The 20422-nt window shown below is 46.4% G+C and overlaps 1 protein-coding gene across 5 annotated transcripts in view; it reads left to right on the top strand.

Annotated features, from left to right (window-relative positions):
* Nucleotides 1–19899, top strand: part of SLC25A25 (solute carrier family 25 member 25) — a 35416-nt gene extending 15517 nt beyond the window's left edge. The window contains exons 1-11 of one of the 5 annotated variants that reach the window (XM_063936672.1): nt 3707–4047; nt 14589–14715; nt 15243–15330; nt 15661–15696; nt 15819–15930; nt 16275–16433; nt 17515–17667; nt 17785–17892; nt 17981–18148; nt 18282–18432; nt 18574–19899. In XM_063936672.1, the coding sequence (XP_063792742.1) occupies nt 3862–4047; nt 14589–14715; nt 15243–15330; nt 15661–15696; nt 15819–15930; nt 16275–16433; nt 17515–17667; nt 17785–17892; nt 17981–18148; nt 18282–18432; nt 18574–18758 (1473 nt within the window). In that variant the 5' untranslated portion in view covers nt 3707–3861 and the 3' untranslated portion in view covers nt 18759–19899. Of the gene's footprint in view, nt 1–3706; nt 4048–13434; nt 13647–14588; nt 14716–15242; nt 15331–15660; nt 15697–15818; nt 15931–16274; nt 16434–17514; nt 17668–17784; nt 17893–17980; nt 18149–18281; nt 18433–18573 lie in introns of those variants that run through there. The other 4 variants (XM_063936673.1, XM_063936670.1, XM_063936674.1 and 1 more) reach the window with 4 other exon arrangements.
* The last annotated feature ends 523 nt before the right edge of the window (nt 19900–20422 follow it).

Genomic DNA, 20422 nt, shown 5'->3' on the forward strand with positions numbered 1-20422 from the left:
AGGCCAGAAAGGCCCCACGAAGAAATTTCAACTCGGTCGATTCCTGCATTTCCTGCAAACAGGAGTGTCTATGGGCCTCAAATTGGGGTCCATTAAGGTTCAAATTTCGGCCCTGTCGATTTTCTTCCAGAAAGAAGTGGCTTCAGTTCCTGGAGTCCAGAAGTTTGTCAAGGGAGTATTGCATATACAACCCCCTTTTGTGCCTCCAGTGGCACTGTGGGATCTCAACGTAGTTCTGGGATTCCTCAAATCACATTGGTTTAAAACCAGTCAAATCTGTGGATTTGAAGCATCTCACATGAAAAGTGACCATGCTCTTGGCCCTGGCCTGGACCAGGCGAGTGTCAAATTGGTGGTTTTTTTCACAAAAAAGCCCATATCTGGTTGTCCATTTGGACAGGGCAGAGCTGCGGACTCGTCCCCAGTTCTCTCCCTAAGGTGGTGTCAGTGTTTCACCTGAACAGCTTATTTTGGTGCCTTGCGCCTACTAGGGACTTGGAGGACTCCAGGTTGCTAGATGTTGTCAGGGCCCTGTAAATATAGGTTCCAGGACGGCTGGAGTCAGGAAAACTGACTTGCTGTTATCCTGTATGCACCCAACAAACTGGGTGCTCTTGCTTCTAAGCAGACTATTGCTAGTTGGATGTGTAATACAATTCAGCTTGCACATTCTGTGGCAGGCCTGCCACAGCCAAAATATGTACCGTATTTGCCGGCGTATAAGACGACTGGGCGTATAAGACGACCCCCAACATTTCCACTCAAAATATAGAGTTTGTATATACTCACCGTATAAGACTACCCCCTTCCACACACCAAATAAAACGTAAAAAAACATCAGATTTGTGACATACTGTATATTATGACCTGATAAGAGATTTGGATAGGGAGTATTTATCAAGGTATGCATAAGAAGGGGGCGAGGAGAAAGTTGTAAAATGTATAAAAGTATACCCCTGTGTGCATTTAGTGTTACCGGTTTCACATGAGTGCCATTAGTATTAGTGCCATTACAGTACCTGTCATTGTCACCATTGTACGGCCACAACGCGACTGCAGCGCCTCCGGCCAGTCCCTGCATCTCCCTGTAATTGGCACTAGTGACCCGCCGCGGCCGCACTGGATATCGCGCGATACTGGATGGTGAGTAGAATGAGGTGGGCGGGCATCGGGAGGCCACTATGGCAGCTATGTCTATCCCAACTGAAGTGCACCCGGCGTATAAGACGACCCCCCCACTTGGAGGCATGTTTTTCAGGGCAAAAAAGTAGTCTTATACGCCAGCAAATACTGTAAATGCCCATTCCACAAGGAAGGTGGGCTTATCTTGGGCGGCTGCCCGAGGGGTCTCGGCTTTACAACTTTGCCGAGCGGCTATTTAGTCAGGGGCAAACACGTTGGTAAAATCCTACAAATTTGATACCCTGGCTAAGGAGGACCTGGAGTTCTCTCATTCGGTGCTGCAGAGTCATCCGCACTCTCCCGCCCGTTTGGGAGCTTTGGTATTATCCCCATGGTCCTTTCAGGAACCCCAGCATCCACTAGGACGATAGAGAAAATAAGAATTTTACTTACCGATAATTCTATTTCTCGGAGTCCGTAGTGGATGCTGGGCGCCCATCCCAAGTGCGGATTATCTGCAATACTTGTACATAGTTACAAAAATCGGGTTATTATTGTTGAGCCATCTTTTCAGAGGCTCCGCTGTTATCATACTGTTAACTGGGTTCAGATCACAGGTTGTACAGTGTGATTGGTGTGGCTGGTATGAGTCTTACCCGGGATTCAAAATCCTTCCTTATTGTGTACGCTCGTCTGGGCACAGTATCCTAACTGAGGCTTGGAGGAGGGTCATAGGGGGAGGAGCCAGTGCACACCACCTGATCCTAAAGCTTTACTTTTTGTGCCCTGTCTCCTGCGGAGCCGCTATTCCCCCATGGTCCTTTCAGGAACCCCAGCATCCACTACGGACTCCGAGAAATAGAATTATCGGTAAGTAAATTCTTATTTTTAATTGTTTTTGGGTGCCTCTGCATGTCGCTCCCAAACAGACTGGGTTTAGCAGCCTAAAACTGCTAAACCCGTCTAAACTCCTGGCTTTGGCCTGAAGTGCCGAGTTTCCATGCCTTTTTTTTTTTTTTTTTTCTTGCAGCTCAGGAGTCTGGGGGAAAAAAAAATTCAGGCCTACTGGGCACCCAAATAGAGCAGCAGTTGAATTGCTCCATTTTGCGCCCTCTGGTGGTAGCCGCGGGTAAAACGATTGAATTGGCTCCAAGGTACGTAACAGAATGTACAGAAAAGCTCTTTATAAAATACAGAGCATGGAGATACTGAAGGGACATTAAAGGAATGTATGAGTAAAGAGGAAAAGCTCAAGTTTTTGAAGGAATCTAGAGTGCGGGCCTCTTAAACTGTACGGGGAAGCCAGTGCCATAGAGTTGGAGCCACATGGTTAAAAGCGCGAATCCCAGATGAAGTACGAGAGATTCTGTGTCCTGCTAAAAGTCCTTCATCAGATTGTAGTAATCGAGAAGGGCATTATGGAATCAGAAGCTGCTTCAGGTACCTAGGGCCCTGGTCATGTAAGGCTTTGAAAGTCAGTAACACTTGCAATGCCACCAGGCTTGATGTAGTGTACCTTTTTGGGGCCGATATGAAATCCTGGCATGCAGGTGACTGACACCGGAATCCCGATAGCGAGTCCCATCGCGGGCTTGCTGTCCTCGCTACGCTTTGGGCCCACTATTCTATTCACCCTCGGGTGGTGGCGTGGACCATTACATGAATGTGAATACCGTGCCTCGGTCGGTATTCCGACAACCGGCATTTCCCCTGTTGTCGGGATTCCGGCAGCGGTATTTCGACCACCAGGATCCCGTCGTTTGGGAAATTAACTGCGTCCCCGCCCCCTTTTTGAACAGCACAGTGCGTCCATCACGCTGAATTTAAACACCTGTCCTCAATTGTGTTCTTGTGTGTGCATATTTTGTATTATTTGATTTCATGGACCTTTAACAATGTATCGCTTGGCAAATGTTGGTGGAACAAACTATGTAAATAGGCCGTCAGGAGGTACCCAGTCGGAAAATGAGTGTGAACCACTGCTGTAACATCACTCCTTAATACATTAGAGTTTTGCTAAACGCTGGTCTACATGACTTGACCCTGGTGTCTGCAATTAGGAGCCGAGTGGGAAAATTCCTGTTGCTGATCAGTGTAAGAATGCCACATGGCTCCTCTGTCAGGAAGATGAGATGACTCATTACTTAGTAAAAATGTAGCAAGGGGGAGGGAAGCCAGTGAAATTCTTGCTGTTTCAGGGAAGTCTTTAGTGTTGCCAGGATATCATACTGACCGTGTATATGTGTTCACGCCACTATTGTTATACTGCTGAGGGGGGAGGATGGAAAGGACAGATGGTTATCTTGCGGAAACCTCCTGAGTTACAGCTGCTTGATCCTCCTCTTTACCTAGCAGAAGTTGCGTTACAGATAGCACTAACTCTGTGATTCTGGTGATGGACCATGAGGGTGGAAGGAATTCCCTTTTTTTTTCGAATTGCTTGCTGCTCACTGGTTTGAACAGGGAACATGTTAATGTCCCTAGCTGTGATTGGCTAGACCCTGCTGCAGTGTGAATGCAGAGTCATGGCAGCCGGCATTTGCAGAGTGAGGGCAAAGCGGAAGCTCCAGGTGTCGGTATGAGATGCCAGCTGCAGTGCAACTACCTAGTCTTATGTCAAGTGTCTTTCATTTCCATATAGAGGCATTGCATCCCTAGCTGCTGTTGCAGAGACTGAGGAGTATAGGGTGTGTTTCAGGTGACACTGCATCATTGTTACAGCTAGATGCGCAAGGAAGGATGCTGCAGTCTGTCAGGGAGTTCCTAGACATGCATATGCCTTGGGCAGCCTGCGAGGGCTCTGATACTGAGGAGAAAGTCAGTTCTTCCAGTGCAGAGGGGTCAGACCTTCAGGAAGATGATGATGCTGCGGATGACGAGAAGATCATTCTTATGTTGGTGGCTCCTAGGAAGCAGCTGCAACAGGTAATGTTTCCGTGGGTCGCCAGCAACTAATCTGGTTACTAGAGAGCGGCTTCATGGAGATTGTAAGGACTTCTGAGCACACAAGCATTGAAATGCTAATTGGACACGTCTGGGTGTGTACTCATTTGGGAAATGTATTTACTGGATCCCCTTTGTGTTGGAGCTGAAAGTTTGTGTACCTAGTATGCTTTGTTGGTAAGGTCTGGTTTTATCACGGATTACTGGCCTGGGGCTTATACTGCTGGTGGCTCACTGTGTAATGTGCAATAGCTAATTATGCCCTGATTCATTTATATTGGAAAGTGCTGAGTGTTACTCATTGTTGCGCTCTTTCTCCAGCCTGCACCTTCTGCCATTTTATAAGGAGCCAATACAATATATTTGCTATTTACCTGCAAGGTTTGCTCTTGTAATATTGAGGTTTGCAGTATTTCCTATTTGTATTGAACCATTCTTCACTCAATCTAGGAGTTTACCATAAAACGTCAGTGTGCTTGTCAAACAATGCGTCTGAGCCTATACATCACTGTTTGGTCATCTTTTGTACTTGTTCCAGCGCTGGAAAATTCCCAGCAGCTGCATTGATGTAACTTGCTGAAGATCAGCTCACGTGTGCTTTCAGAACTTGCAGATCTGTTCCTCTGTCACCTGCCTGATCTTGATAAGCTTACATCTGAGAGCTCCTCCTAATTATTAACCGTCCCTGTATCGCCTGACTCACAGATCCTGTTCCAGTTTTCAATGAAGGTCCTTTGTATTTAGTTTCTGTTGCAAGTGCTGGCAACTAAGTTGACTTCACTGTCCTTGCTCCTTCTTGTGAATAAACCGAGCCTGCCCAGATATCGTCACTCTCTGCTGGTATAGTGAAATAAGCCCCTCCCTTTCAATATGGCGGATTGCTGCAGAGCAGTTAGTGCATGGTGGAAGGAATGATCTAGTTACTAATCTAGCTACCCCTTTTCCACTAGAGTAGCACGGGTCGCAGCCGTGTCGCCTGACACGGCTGCGACCCGTGCTACAGCCCCCTGCAGACAGCGCTCACCAACCCGGCAATTGCCGGGTTGGTGACGCGCTAGTGATGCGGCAGGGGCGGCGCTGGGAGATCACATGATCTCCCAGCGCCGCCCTCCTTATGCACTGTGAATGGGAGCCGTGTCGCCTCGACACGGCTCCCGTTCACACTAGACAGCTAGCCGGGTTGAACACGTGTTCAACCCGGCTAGCTACCAGGGTAGGATTCCCGGATCACTTGATCCGGGAATTTGCCGGGGGACCCGTTTCCACTAGGGAAAAACACGGGTAAATGCGCGCCCCGTGTTTTAAGGAGCTAGTGGAAAAGGGGTATAGCCAGTGGTTTCAAAACTTTTTTGAATCACGGTGCCCTAGAATATCAGCATTTTTTTTCACTGCACCCCTGGGCCAAAAATTTCTTATTGAGAAATTTAGAAAGAAATATTACATTAAGTAGATCGCGTTTATATGTCATCCTTAGGGTCAGTTGTGTGGTGAGGGACAAGATTTGCTTCTGTTTGGCCACATATTTTATAACTGGCAGCCACCAGAACTGGTTTTGCCTATTATATTGACCATGAATAATTTGAAGTGTCCCGAGGCACCCCAGGGAGCCACGGCACACAGTTTGGGAACCTCTGCTCTAAGCAATTGATCGTGTGTATTCAGCTTAATAACACATAACTTATATGTATGTGTGTAAAAGTGTCTTTAACTTCTTTAAGCGGATTGTTTGTACCTCCCTAGTTCATCTGTTTTAGTCATTAATGTAATAAACATTGAGATGGGGCTTGGGTAATCCTCGGCACTCTAATATAATATTACGGTGTCTAGCATGGTTGGTATAACGGTTAGTGCCTCACAGCACTGAGGTCTTGGGTTCGATTCCAAACATTGCCCTGTGTGTAGTATGTATGTTCTCCCCGTGATTGCGTGCGGTTCATACTTCAACCCCAAAACATATGGTTCGCGGTAGGAAACCCAGGAATTGTGCATGCAAAAACAAAAAAGCTTCTTAAAGTGAGTATTCCCTTGCATCTCAATGGCGTGTGAGGGAAAGCTTGCAATGCTGGCAAGCTTGATGTGCCGGTGTGGACTGGCACGTTGCATCCATCCTATAGAACTAATTTCCTCCCCTTAGTTGGTGTTGTATAATTGTGAGTGCATTTTCTGTTCCACATGCTTACTATTAAATGTAATCTCTGTATGGAAGTCTTGCATAATGTTCATACATTGGGGTCAATTCTATTCAGCGACAGTCGAATAGCGCCGGGAGTTAGCTCCCGTCGCTATTCAATTCAGCTCATGGTAAGTTGGTGAAGGCCCGTTCTCGCCGACTTAACAGGTTGCATTGTCGGGAGAACGGGCATTCTCCGACTTAACTCCCCACCGCGATGCTGAATCCCGACAGAATCAGCCTCGCGGCAGCACTTTTGTCGGTTTTTCCCTCTCATCCCCCTGGGGTGAGAGAAGAATTCCCGACAATTGGTGTCACTTGGCGCTGTATTGAATGGTGCTAACTCCCGGCTATATTTAACTGTCGCTGAATAGAATTGACCCCATTGTGTGCATTCAGGGGAGACAGAGGCTCACCTGTCATACTACAGAAGGGATCCGGTCTGAAGATCAACACTGTCTAGGTTGACAATGTGTAGGTGGACCACTATAAGTCGACAGGTCAAAAGGTCGACAGGGTTGGAAGGGTGACATGAGTTTTTCACGCTTTTTTTTTTGTTTGTTTTTTTGTTTGTTTTTTTGTAACTTTTTCATACTTAATGATCCACGTGGACTACGATTGGAACGGTAATCTGTGCTGAGCGGTAGCGGAGCGATTCACCTTGCCGAAGCATAGCGAGCCATACAAGGGGACACGATGCACTAATTCGGCTTCCCGGTCACTGTACGCAGAAAACGACACCAAAAACAACCACAAACACTCATGTCGACCTTTTGACATGTTGACCTAGTGACTGTCGACCTAAACATTGTCGACCTGATGATCCACACCCCTACAGAATACTCCAGAGTTTTAATAAGTTATTAGGATAATAAAGAATATATTTTCTATATAAATGTACATTAGTCTCTGATACTAGCCAGTGCCTCCCCAGCTATTGTGCTCACCGCACGTGACTGGTTCAGTTATACACTGCTCAAAAAAATAAAGGGAACACTTAAACAACACAATGTCAAGTCAATCACACTTCTGTGAAATCAAACTGTCCACTTAGGAAGCAACACTGACAATCAATTTCACATGCTGTTGTGCAAATGGAATAGACAACAGGTGGAAATTATAGGCAATTAGCAAGACACCCCCAATAAAGGAGTTGTTCTGCAGGTGGTGACCACAGACCACTTCTCAGCTCCTATGCTTTCTGGCTGATGTTTTGGTCACTTTTGAAAGCTGGCGGTGCTTTCACTCTAGTGGTAGCATGAGACGGAGTCTACAACCCCCACAAGTGGCTCAGGTAGTGCAGCTCATCCAGGATGGCACATCAATGCGAGCTGTGGCAAGAAGGTTTGCTGTGTCTGTCAGCGTAGTGTCCAGAGCATGGAGGCGCTACCAGGAGGCAGGCCAGTACATCAGGAGACGTGGAGGAGGCCATAGGAGGGCAACAACCCAGCAGCAGGACCGCTACCTCCGCCTTTGTGCAAGGAGGAACAGGAGGAGCAGTGCCAGAGCCCTGCAAAATGACCTCCAGCAAGCCACAAATGTGCTTGTGTCTACTCAAATGATCAGAAACAGACTCCATGAGGGTGGTATGAGGTCCCGACGTCCACAGGTAGGGGTTGTGCTTACAGCCCAACACCATGCAGGACGTTTGGCATTTGCCCCCCTCTCTCTCTCTCTCTCTCTATTTGCAAATTCGCCACTGGCGCCCTGTGCTCTTCACAGATGAAAGCAGGTTCTCACTGAGCACATGTGACAGACGTGACAGAGTCTGGAGACGCCAAGGAGAACGTTCTGCTGCCTGCAACATCCTCCAGCATGACCGGTTTGGCAGTGGGTCAGTAATGGTGTGGGGTGGCATTTCTTTGGGGGGCCGCACAGCCCTCCATGTGCTCGCCAGAGGTAGCCTGACTGCCATTAGGTACCGAGATGAGATCCTCAGACCCCTTGTGAGACCATATGCTGGTGCGGTTGGCCCTGGGTTCCTCCTAATGCAAGACAATGCTAGACCTCATGTGGCTGGAGTGTGTCAGCAGTTCCTGCAAGACGAAGGCATTGATGCTATGGACTGGCCCGCCCGTTCCCCAGACCTGACCTGAATCCAATTAAGCACATCTGGGACATCATGTCTTGCTCCATCCACCAACGCCACGTTGCACCACAGACTGTCCAGGAGTTGGCAGATGCTTTAGTCCAGGTCTGGGAGGAGATCCCTCAGGAGACCAACCGCCACCTCATCAGGAGCATGCCCAGGCGTTGTAGGGAGGTCATACAGGCACGTGGAGGCCACACACACTACTGAGCCTCCTTTTGACTTGTTTTAAGGACGTTACATCAAAGTTGGATCAGCCTGTAGTGTGTTTTTCCACTTTAATTTAGAGTGTGACTCCAAATCCAGACCTCCATGGGTTAATAAATTTGATTTCTCTAACGTCCTAAGTGGATGCTGGGGACTCCGTAAGGACCATGGGGAATAGAGGCTCCGCAGGAGACTGGGCACATCTAAAGAAAGCTTTAGGACTATCTGGTGTGCACTGGCTCCTCCCCCTATGACCCTCCTCCAAGCCTCAGTTAGATCTCTGTGCCCGAACGAGAAGGGTGCACACTAGGGGCTCTCCTGAGCTTCTTAGTGAAAGTTTTAGTTTAGGTTTTTTATTTTCAGTGAGACCTGCTGGCAACAGGCTCACTGCATCGAGGGACTAAGGGGAGAAGAAGCGAACTCACCTGCGTGCAGAGTGGATTGGGCTTCTTAGGCTACTGGACATTAGCTCCAGAGGGATCACAGGCCCAGCCATGGATGGGTCCCAGAGCCGCGCCGCCGGCCCCCTTACAGAGCCAGAAGACAGAAGAGGTCCGGAAAATCGGCGGCAGAAGACATCCTGTCTTCACCAAGGTAGCGCACAGCACTGCAGCTGTGCGCCATTGCTCCTCAGCACACTTCACACTTCGGTCACTGAGGGTGCAGGGCGCTAGGGGGGGGCGCCCTGAGCAGCAATAAAAACACCTTGGCTGGCGAAAATACATCACATATAGCCCCCAGGGCTATATGGATGAATTTTAACCCCTGCCAGAATGCATAAAAAAGCAGGAGAAAAGTCTGCGAAAAAGGGGCGGAGCCTCTCAGCACACTGGCGCCATTTTCCCTCACAGCTCCGTTGGAGGGAAGCTCCCCTGGCTCTCCCCTGCAGTCACTACACTACAGAAAGGGTTAAAAAAGAGAGGGGGGCACTAATTAGGCGCAGTATTAACAATACAGCAGCTATAAGGGGAAAAAACACTTATATAAGGTTATCCCTGTGTGTGTATGTATGTATATATATATATATATATATATATATATATATATATATATATATATATAGCGCTTTGGTGTGTGCTGGCAAACTCTCCCTCTGTCTCCCCAAAGGGCTAGTGGGGTCCTGTCCTCTATCAGAGCATTCCCTGTGTGTGTGCTGTATGTCGGTACGTTTGTGTCGACATGTATGAGGAGAAAAATGATGTGGAGACGGAGCAGAGTGTCTGTAATAGTGATGTCACCCCATAGGGGGTCGACACCTGAGTGGATGAACTGTTGGAAGGAATTACGTGACAGTGTCAGCTCTGTATAAAAGACAGTGGTTGACATGAGACAGCCGGCTACTCAGCTTGTGCCTGTCCAGACGTCTCATAGGCCGTCAGGGGCTCTAAAGCGCCCGTTACCTCAGATGGCAGATATAGACGCCGACACGGATACTGACTCCAGTGTCGACGGTGAAGAGACAAATGTGACTTCCAGTAGGGCCACACGTTACATGATTGAGGCAATGAAAAATGTTTTACACATTTCTGATAATACGAGTACCACCAAAAAGGGGTATTATGTTCGGTGAGGAAAAACTACCTGTAGTTTTCCTGAATCTGAGAAATTAAATGAGGTGTGTGATGATGCGTGGTTTTCCCCCGATAACTGATAATTTCTAAAATGTTATTGGCATTATATCCTTTCCCGCCAGAGGTTAGGGTGCGTTGGGAAACACCCCCTAGGGTGGATAAAGCGCTCACACGCTTGTAAGGGCTCTACCCTCTCCTGAGATGGCCGCCCTTAAGGATCCTGCTGATAGAAAGCAGGAGGGTATCCTAAAATGTATTTACACACATACTGGTGTTATACTGCGACCAGCAATCGCCTCAGCCTGGATGTGCAGTGCTGGGTTGGCGTGGTCTGATTCCCTGACTGAAAATATTGATACACTAGATAGGGACAGTATATTTTTGCCTATAGAGCATTTAAAAGATGCATTTCTATATATGCGTGATGCACAGCGGAATATTTGCCGACTGGCATCAAGTCTAAGTGCGTTGTCCATTTCTACCAGTAGAGGGTTATGGACACGTCAGTGGTCAGGTGATGCGTATTCCAAACGGCATTTGGAAGTATTGCCTTAATAAGGGGAGGAGTTATTTGGGGTCGGTCTTTCAGACCTGGTGGCCACGGCAACAGCTGGGAAATCCACGTTTGTACCCCAGATCGCCTCTCAACATGAGAAGACGCCGTATTATCAGGCGCAGTCTTTTCGTGGACAAGCGGGCAAAATGTTCCTCATTTCTGCCCCGTGACAGAGGGAGAGGAAAAAGGCTGCAGAAATCAGCCAGTTCCCAGGAACAGAAACCCTCTCCCGCCTCTGCCAAGCCCTCAGTATGACGCTGGGGCTTTACAAGCAGAATCAGGCACGGTAGGGGGCCCGTCTCAATGAATTTCAGCGCGCAGTGGGCTCACTCGCAAGTAGACCCCTGGATCCTTCAGGTGATATCTCAGGGGTACAAATTAGAATTCGAGACGTCTCCCCCTCACCGTTTTCCTACAGTCGGCTTTACCGATGTCTCCTTCTGACAGGGAGACAGTTTTGGAAGTTGGGAAAAACTCGACAGGTATTGCGCCAGGTCAAGGGACCCTCAGGCAATAGCTGTAGACGCTCTGGTAACACCGTGGGTGTACCAGTCAGTGTATGTGTTCCCTCCTCTGCCTCTCATACCCAAGGTACTGAGATTGATAAGATGGAGAGGAGTAAGCACTATATTCGTGGCTCCGGATTGGCCAAGAAGGACTTGGTAACCGGAACTTCAAGAGATGCTCACGGAGGATCCGTGGCCTCTACCTCTAAGAAGGGACCTGCTCCAACAAGGACCCTGTCTGTTCCAAGACTTACCGCGGCTGCGTTTGACGGCATGGCGGTTGAACGCCGGATCCTGAAGGAAAAAAGGCATTCCGGATGAAGTCATCCATATCCTGATCAAAGCCAGGAAGGATGTAACCGCAAAACATTATCACCGCATTTGGCGAAAATATGTTGCGTGGTGCGAGGCCAGTAAGGCCCGACGGAGGAAATTCAACTGGGTCGATTCCTACATTTCCTGCAAACAGGAGTGTCTATGGGCCTGAAATTGGGGTCCATTAAGGTTCAAATTTCGGCCCTGTCAATTTTCTTCCAAAAAGAACTAGCTTCAGTCCCTGAAGTTCAGACGTTTGTAAAAGGGGTACTGCATATACAGCCTCCTTTTGGGCCTCCAGTGGCACTTTGGGATCTCAATGTAGTTTTTTGGGTTCCAAAAGTCACATTGGTTTGAACCACTTAAATCTGTGGAGTTAAAATATCTCACATGGAAAGTGGTCATGCTGTTGGCCCTGGCCTGGGCCAGGCGTGTGTCAGAATTGGCGGCTTTATCCTGTAAAAGCCCTTATCTGATTTTCCATTCGGACAGGGCGGAATTGAGGACTCGTCCTCAGTTTCTCCCTAAGGTGGTTTCAGCGTTTCACCTGAACCAACCTATTGTGGTGCCTGCGGCTACTAGGGACTTGGAGGACTCCAAGTTGCTAGACGTTGTCAGGGCCCTGAAAATATATGTTTTCAGGACGGCTGGAGTCAGAAAATCTGACTCGCTGTTTATCCTGTATGCACCCAACAAGCTGGGTGCTCCTGCTTCTAAGCAGACTATTGCTCGTTGGATTTGTAGTACAATTCAGCTTGCACATTCTGTGGCAGGCCTGCCACAGCCAAAAATCTGTAAATGCCCACTCCACAAGGAAGGTGGGCTCATCTTGGGCGGCTGCCCGAGGGGTCTCGGCTTTACAACTTTGCCGAGCAGCTACTTGGTCAGGAGCAAATACGTTTGTAAAATTCTACAAAATTGATACCCTGGCTGAGGAGGACCTGGAGTTCTCTCAATTGGTGCTGCAGAGTCATCCGCACTCTCCCGCCCGTTTGGGAGCTTTGGTATAATCCCCATGGTCCTTACGGAGTCCCCAGCATCCACTTAGGACGTTAGAGAAAATAAGAATTTACTTACCGATAATTCTATTTCTCGTAGTCCGTAGTGGATGCTGGGCGCCCATCCCAAGTGCGGATTGTCTGCAATACTGGTACATAGTTATTGTTACCAAAAAATCGGGTTATTGCTGTAGTGAGCCATCTTTTCTAGAGGCTCCTCTGTTATCATGCTGTTAACTGGGTTCAGATCACAAGTTGTACGGTGTGATTGGTGTGGCTGGTATGAGTCTTACCCGGGATTCAAAATCCTTCCTTATTGTGTACGCTCGTCCGGGCACAGTATCCTAACTGAGGCTTGGAGGAGGGTCATAGGGGGAGGAGCCAGTGCACACCAGATAGTCCTAAAGCTTTCTTTAGATGTGCCCAGTCTCCTGCGGAGCCTCTATTCCCCATGGTCCTTACGGAGTCCCCAGCATCCACTACGGACTACGAGAAATAGAATTATCGGTAAGTAAATTCTTATTTTCCATTGATAATTTTTGTGTGATTTTGTTGTCAGCACATTCAACTATGTAAAGAACAAAGTATTTATTAAGAATTTCATTCATTCAGATCTAGGATGTGTTTAAGTGTTCCCTTTATTTTTTTGAGCAGTGTATATTTATTCCATATGTCATGTATTGTTATGTACTTGGTTGCAACAAGGTGTCTCCTGACCCCATTCATTGAGCCTTCAGCCTGTAGGCTGTAACTGCACTCAGTGACATAGTTGGACAGTTCCTTGTCGCATTCTCAGAGTAGTCTCCACTGGGATTGGCTGGCTGTGGGAGGCTGGTTATACCAGCTGGATGGACTTTTAATGGGCAGGTCTGAGTTGGCCAATAGCAGCTGAGCACAGACTCCTAGGACTTGTGACCGGTAGCCGGTCTCTGCACTTACTGTAGAGAAAGCTGGTGCTGCAGAGGGAGGACAGGTCTGCCACTGGTGTAGGTGTAAGCAGCACCTCTGCAATGCTGTGTCTGAGCCTGTACGTGCCGGTGCTCGATCACTCTCCTGCAGAGTTTCAGTGCTTTGAGTCCGATGGTCTTCCATCAGAGCTGAAGTCTATTTTTAGTCTGAGCGTTTTTATTCCATCTCAGGAGTTCTCTACATATCGTCAGTGGAGACAGGTGAGTTTTATATCCGCTTCCTTTCCATTCTGGTCATAGGGGATCATTGTCACACTACTCTGGCTGCACATTTAATGCAGTGCAAGAGTGGTGCATTTAACTATAGATTGCTTATATTAAAAAAAAAAAAAAAAACTATAGATCTCTATATATATATATATATATATATATATATATATATATATATATATATATATATATATATATATATATATATACACACAGTTTTTGTGTTTTTTTGTATTGTATCAGACTTTGGATTCAGGCTTGTGTAACTTAATGTCAGGATCTGCTCGCTGGTCATGGGGCTGTTGGCTTGCTCTCCTGCCCTAATGTCACACACCCAACTATCTTTAGATTTCGGCACTCTGTGTGCCCTGAGGGATTCGTGTGACAGCAGCTCTCAGACCGTTTACAAAGGTCACCGTAATCTCCCTGCTGATCCCGGTCATCCTCTACTTGGCACAACCATGGTGTCCCTATTAGCCTGTAGGGTGCTTCAGTGTGCACCTACATTGTGGCTCCTTACTGTGGCACACAGTTTGCAGATGTGTGATTTGTGGCTGCAGATATCTACCACCAGGTAGCATGTATTCTGTCTGCAAATTATCAAACTCTACTGCATGTTATAGATTGCCAGATGACTTGTGATGAGTCTTGAGGTGGCACGGTAATGGGAACAGTGATTTTTAAATTGCTGTTCCTTTGTCAGGTGCACATCAGCCGGTGGGTTTTAGGTTTTTTGCTCATTGTTGGTTGTATCCAGACCTGTCCCACACACTACAGATACATTCTGATATTTAGTCACAGCTTCTAGATGCTCCATGGCAGTCTGTCAGTACATTTCCTCTACAATATTAAGTGTTAACGTAATATCTATAATAATCTTCTTGATTTTATAGTTTGAATTTATTTTTTATTTATTTTTTTCCTCTCCAACAGAAAATAGTGAAAGCTGGAGATAAAGATCGGGATGGGCAGCTGGATTTTGAGGAGTTTGTGCATTACCTCCGTGATCACGAGAAAAAACTGAAACTAGTCTTCCGTAGCCTGGACAAGAAGAACGATGGTCAGTGTCTGTTCTGCAGCTGTGGGTTCCTTGTATGGCTGGCTGCGATGTATGTGGCAGATAGTGCCAGCAGCACTGTAACTATAGGGACTCTACCGTATACTCTTAGCTGATCCAACACCTTGTTGTAACCTGAAAACCATTGTTCTCAGGAGCATGTAATATGTGCAAACTGTGCATTCGGAGGACTGTAAAAGTGTCCAGTTCCTCAGTCTATTTTAGTCAGTTTATATATTTTGTTAAAAAAAAATTTTTTTTTATATATATATATATATATATATATATATATATATATATATATATATATATATATATATATATATATATATATATATATATATATATTTTTTTTTTTTTTTTTTTTTTTTTTTTTTTTATATAGTACTCACTATACAATGTAAATCTTGCACAGTGTCTGCACCCCTTTCTACCTTTCTAATAGGAAGTTATGCCCTGGCAGGGTACAGTTTTAATATACAGTTTTCTGCTGCAGTGTATGTTATTTTGTTCCTGCTCTCTTTCTCTAGGACGGATTGACGCCCAGGAGATAATGCAGTCTCTCCGAGACCTTGGCGTGAATATCTCTGAGCAGCAGGCTGTGAAGATCTTGAAGAGGTGAGCATGTGAGAGGAGTTGTGCTGTTGCACGTGTCCTGTGTCTGTGTTCCCTGTCCAGTAGTGTGCCGTCTTCTCCATCTCGTCTCTCTCTCCCCTGGATCATATCCTGCCTAATGCAATAGATGAAACTGACACTGCTACATAACTTCTGGGCCGTAGTCTGTCTTAACATGCATGAACTGATTAAACCTTTTTGGGTATAAATGTGCTTTCCAGTTTCCTTCCCATGCTCTAAGTGGGTTTGGAAATCTGTTCTAAATCTGGCAGGGAGTAACATTCTTGTTGTGCTATTTTTTTCCCCCTTTGCTCCTGTTTATGTGGCTGTCAGAATTAGGAAGGGCCACCGCTGGGGTCCTGTCACCCAGTAAGTATGCCCTTCTCTTGTCTCTCCCGCAGTGTCTTGTGGCTTGTCCTGTTGCGTGTTGTGCATGTCGCCTTGCGCTGGTCTCCTGTCCTTTTGTCTGACTGTATGCTCTTCTCTTTCAGCATGGATAAAAATGGCACCATGACAATAGACTGGAATGAGTGGAGGGATTATCATCTCTTGCATCCTGCAGAGAACATTCCTGAAATCATCCTGTACTGGAAGCACTCTACGGTAGGTTACCCTCTCTATAGTCCGGGATTTTCTGTAAAGTAGGCGGTCTATCCTGAATTAATTAGAAGTGATTTCAAACCTTGAAGCTCTGGCATCAAACTGGTTCCAGTCAGCCTGTGCTGGTTTACACCACCCCTGCAACCATTAGGGTTTTAAATGTTAATAGACAGAAGCTCTTGCCTCAGATGTGTTTGCAAAAATTTGCATTCACATTCTTGGATCAAGTACTTGCAGGAGCAGTCTGTGACAGCAGATCTGTTGCAGCTTCCATTGTGTAGAGAATGGTTTATACATATTGGATGGAATCTGCCAACACTGACAACATTTCTCTTCTCCCCCTGCAGATCTTCGATGTGGGAGAGAATTTGATTGTCCCAGATGAGTTTACAGTTGAAGAGAAGCAGACAGGAATGTGGTGGAGGCATCTGGTGGCTGGTGGTGGAGCTGGCGCAGTGTCGCGGACATGTACGGCCCCCCTGGATCGGCTGAAAGTTCTCATGCAGGTATGTATGGTGTACAGGTGCAGTGACTGTATGACCATGCTTACACTGCATGACTCGCTGACTGAACTAGTTGAAGTCGATAAAGTGCAAAGTCTTTCACAACCGTCATTGCAGTTCCTGCCCTAGGGCAAGGAGCATTGTGTAACCTTTATTACAGAAGCCAGCGGAAGGACTCCTGTACTTTGTTCTGAACAGTGTCAATTAGTTCTTCTAGTATGTGTGTCCTAGAGCACGGAATTACTTTCCTTTATGGCATGTGGCCATAAAAATGCTGAACACCAAAGCCATATTGGCGGGTGGCTGGGATTGGTCTACTGCGTGACGACCAATCGGCTTCACTGTAACTTCTCTGGAAATGCTGCTTGTAATGACCAGCTCCTCTTACTTTATACCGAGAAGTGGTAAACCTGAGAATTGCACAAAATATCTGTGCACCGGTTACCTTGCCCCTTTAGTCTGCAGCCTTGGTACCCTGGTTTATTGGTGACTGGTGGGGGGTGTGCTGCATTAGAGAGGCACATTATTGGTTAGAGTTGTTTACAAGCATTTATGCGCTATTTCTTTAATTGAAATCTGTGTAAACGGCAGTATGAGTAGTATACGCCTGGATAAATGTGCAGTATTGTCCTCACACACTGTGGTCCGCTCCTGTTTGTCTTTGGAAAGTGACCCCACTAATTTTGGAAATGTCATAGTATGTGCATTTAAGCTGATGGTGGTTTTAGTCTTTGGTTCTGTTTTCCATAAAGAAATGGGTCACATATTTGCTGCAGAAAGTTTCTGAAACATCCATAGATTTATCTCCTCTGCATAATGGTGTTTGCTGATGTAATAATCATGCTGCTCATAGTTGCTCCAAGTCCATGTGTTGCAATCTCTAACGACCCTGTTTTTGGAACAAGTATTAGAGCAGTGACGCTTTGGCAGCTGAGTGACGTCCGTCTTTAGCCTGTGCAGCCTGCTAAAGCCGGTATTTGAACATTCTTGTTTGGATTACATGCCACTCGCACGAACAAGCAAGAGCCGTTGTCTCTGGATTAGCCCCCGTTTCTGAGCATTTGTCTCTTGTTCACTTTTCCAGGTCCACGCGTCTCGCAGCAACAACATGTCCATAGTGGGTGGCTTCACGCACATGATCCGGGAAGGAGGCTTCCGCTCCCTCTGGAGGGGGAATGGCATCAATGTCATCAAAATTGCCCCTGAGTCTGCAATAAAGTTTATGGCTTATGAACAGGTGAGACTGGATGCGAACTACTCCACTATACTCCTGGAAGTTTGCAGTGATTGTGGCGTTGTGTACTGATTGCATTGTCCGCGTCTGAATCGTCCCAATTTTCTATATGTTCCGCAGATTAAACGGCTAATTGGTAGCGATCAAGAGACTCTGGGAATTCGTGAGAGACTGGTGGCGGGATCTCTGGCTGGTGTCATTGCGCAGAGCAGCATTTACCCTATGGAGGTGAGGCCTATGTCCTTATGCACTTTTCAGGCTGTCTCTCTTCAGTTTTTCCGGTCTGTAAGACTTACAACGTTTGTAATGGTTGTAGGTGCTGAAGACGCGGATGGCTCTGCGCAAGACTGGCCAATACCAAGGCATGTTGGACTGTGGAAAAAAGATCTTGTGGAAGGAAGGCATGGCTGCTTTCTACAAAGGATATGTCCCCAATATGCTGGGGATCATCCCATATGCTGGCATCGACCTGGCAGTGTATGAGGTGAGGTTCCAGGTTAAATACATTAACTGTAATACTGCAAGTGTTGCTGGCTTCTGATGTTACATTGATGATCTGTCCAACCTTCATGTTGCTGATGGTTTTCCTGGCTAATAGTCCTTGCTTTCTCTTATAGACACTGAAGAACGCCTGGTTGAGTAGATATGCCACAAGTAGTGCTGACCCTGGAGTCTTTGTGTTACTGGCCTGTGGAACCATGTCCAGTACATGTGGGCAGCTCGCCAGCTATCCCCTGGCTCTGGTCAGGACTCGCATGCAAGGGCAGGGTAGGTTCCTAATGCTTATTCTGGCTGTTGCGTGTTGGAGGGGGTCCTAGATCAGGCTTTGCATTCCAGATCTTTACAGGCAGTTATCGGCGTGTTCTTGAATGATTGTGATTGACAGTCTGCCTTTTGGTTTCTTTCTAGCTTCTGTTGAAGGTGCCCCGCAGAGAACAATGTGTAACCTCTTCAAGCATATCCTAAAGACAGAGGGAGCATTTGGACTGTACCGGGGCCTGGCCCCTAATTTCATGAAGGTGATCCCTGCGGTCAGTATCAGCTATGTGGTGTACGAGAACCTGAAGCTCACACTGGGAGTGACTTCTCGGTGAGGTGCTACGTGGGTGCTGGACATTAGACTACAGTTTTGGGGTCTCACTCCCTGGATGTGAACGGCCCCGTCTTCATTCTGTGAATGTGTTTAACACTAAAAGCAACGGTGTAAAGTTGTGAGAAGCCCAGAAACAGAAGGATGTGAGACTTCCGCCTCGGCATGCCAGGAACTCTTGACCCAATGTCAATGCTTAATCTCATTCCGTCCCCTGTTTGGGGATCCGTAGCATCTTCCAAGCTGGCCCTGTTTACATTTGTCTAATTTATTGATATTTTATTTTGGTTTCTCAAACTTTTTTGGTTATCTTTATATATGAAGCTTATCAAAGTGTAGCATGTCTCCTGAGTGTATGTAAAATCCTGACATGCGGCATGCATATCCACAAAGTGCAATTGATGAACCGGAGAGGTGGGGCATCTTATGCGTAGCTCCGTGTCAGTCGCTGTCTGTCTTCTGTTGCGGAACTGCAGTGATTGTGTATTTCTTTAGAATATCTGGTTTTCTGGGTTCCACATCAACTAGAAACCTTGAAGCCTGGAACTACTTAATATATTGATGTTGGCACCGAAATGGATTTTCCATTTATTGCTTAAATAGTACTGTGAGACTCCCGTAGCACTCTGGTCGCTGAAGCCCAGCAGTATGCGCTCCTGGGTTATATGCCCACGTCACCTGTACAAAATGAAGGTAGTCATTTGTAGTGGCCTGAACACCCGTTTAGCAAGACTATCAGTGCAATGGGATCTAGTGACCTCAGGTGTGCAGCTCTTTGTGCCTCATGCCTCAGTTTTGACTAGTTCCTGATGATAGGATATGTATAGGTCAAGTAAAAATGGCCATCTGAGCACTGTGTAAGTGATTTGGTGTTACAAAAGGTGAAGTCCGTCCACCCTAGGCTTTTACGATATGTATGTCAATTACTATTGCCTGGTTCCTTAGCACAGCAGTGTTGTCTGGTTACCTAGCAACAGCAGTGTCTTAAGCTCCCCTACCCCCTTCCCATATCTCCTTGAATACTGCTAACCATACATGGGATCATTACCTCTGTCCATCCAGGACAGTGTTGCACATTCCTCTTTTATTTGTTATGTTTTGACTGCCGAGCTTGTATATTTATTATATATTTATTTTAAAACAAATTAATGCTGAGCTGTTTTTTTTTACAAATGTTAAGAACTAGAGTTTTATGGCTTTATATGTGTATATATTATATATTTTTGGTTTTTTTTTTTCCCCTTTAATTTCACTAACTTGAGTTTTTTGTGCCTAGCATACAAGCGTCAGGCCAGATGGTAGGCAGTAGTTACTTTGGTCAAATGTGTGGTAACCTGCTCTGAGCTATGTTCTTGCTGAAATGAGGCGCTAAGAACAGTGGTCTGTAGTCGATGGATGGGTTTTGCTGGAGATCAGTGATTGTTGGGGATAAGGATTCATAAATGGAATAGTATTTGTTCAGACCTCATAAAGAAACTTTGCACTTTACATAGAAGGATGTTTTGAGAGTTGAACGTGGGTGGTTTGGTACGTTACACATTTCTCTCAGTTGCAACATTTTCTCCTGTTTTTATATATGCCCCTTACTAATACCTTGATCTAAGGGCAGCAGTTGTAAGCATTGACTGACTAACTTAATAGAGTACCTCTCAATTTTGTAAATAACTT

The sequence above is a fragment of the Pseudophryne corroboree genome, chromosome 8 (assembly GCF_028390025.1).
Source record: "Pseudophryne corroboree isolate aPseCor3 chromosome 8, aPseCor3.hap2, whole genome shotgun sequence".
NCBI classification, from domain to species: domain Eukaryota; kingdom Metazoa; phylum Chordata; class Amphibia; order Anura; family Myobatrachidae; genus Pseudophryne; species Pseudophryne corroboree.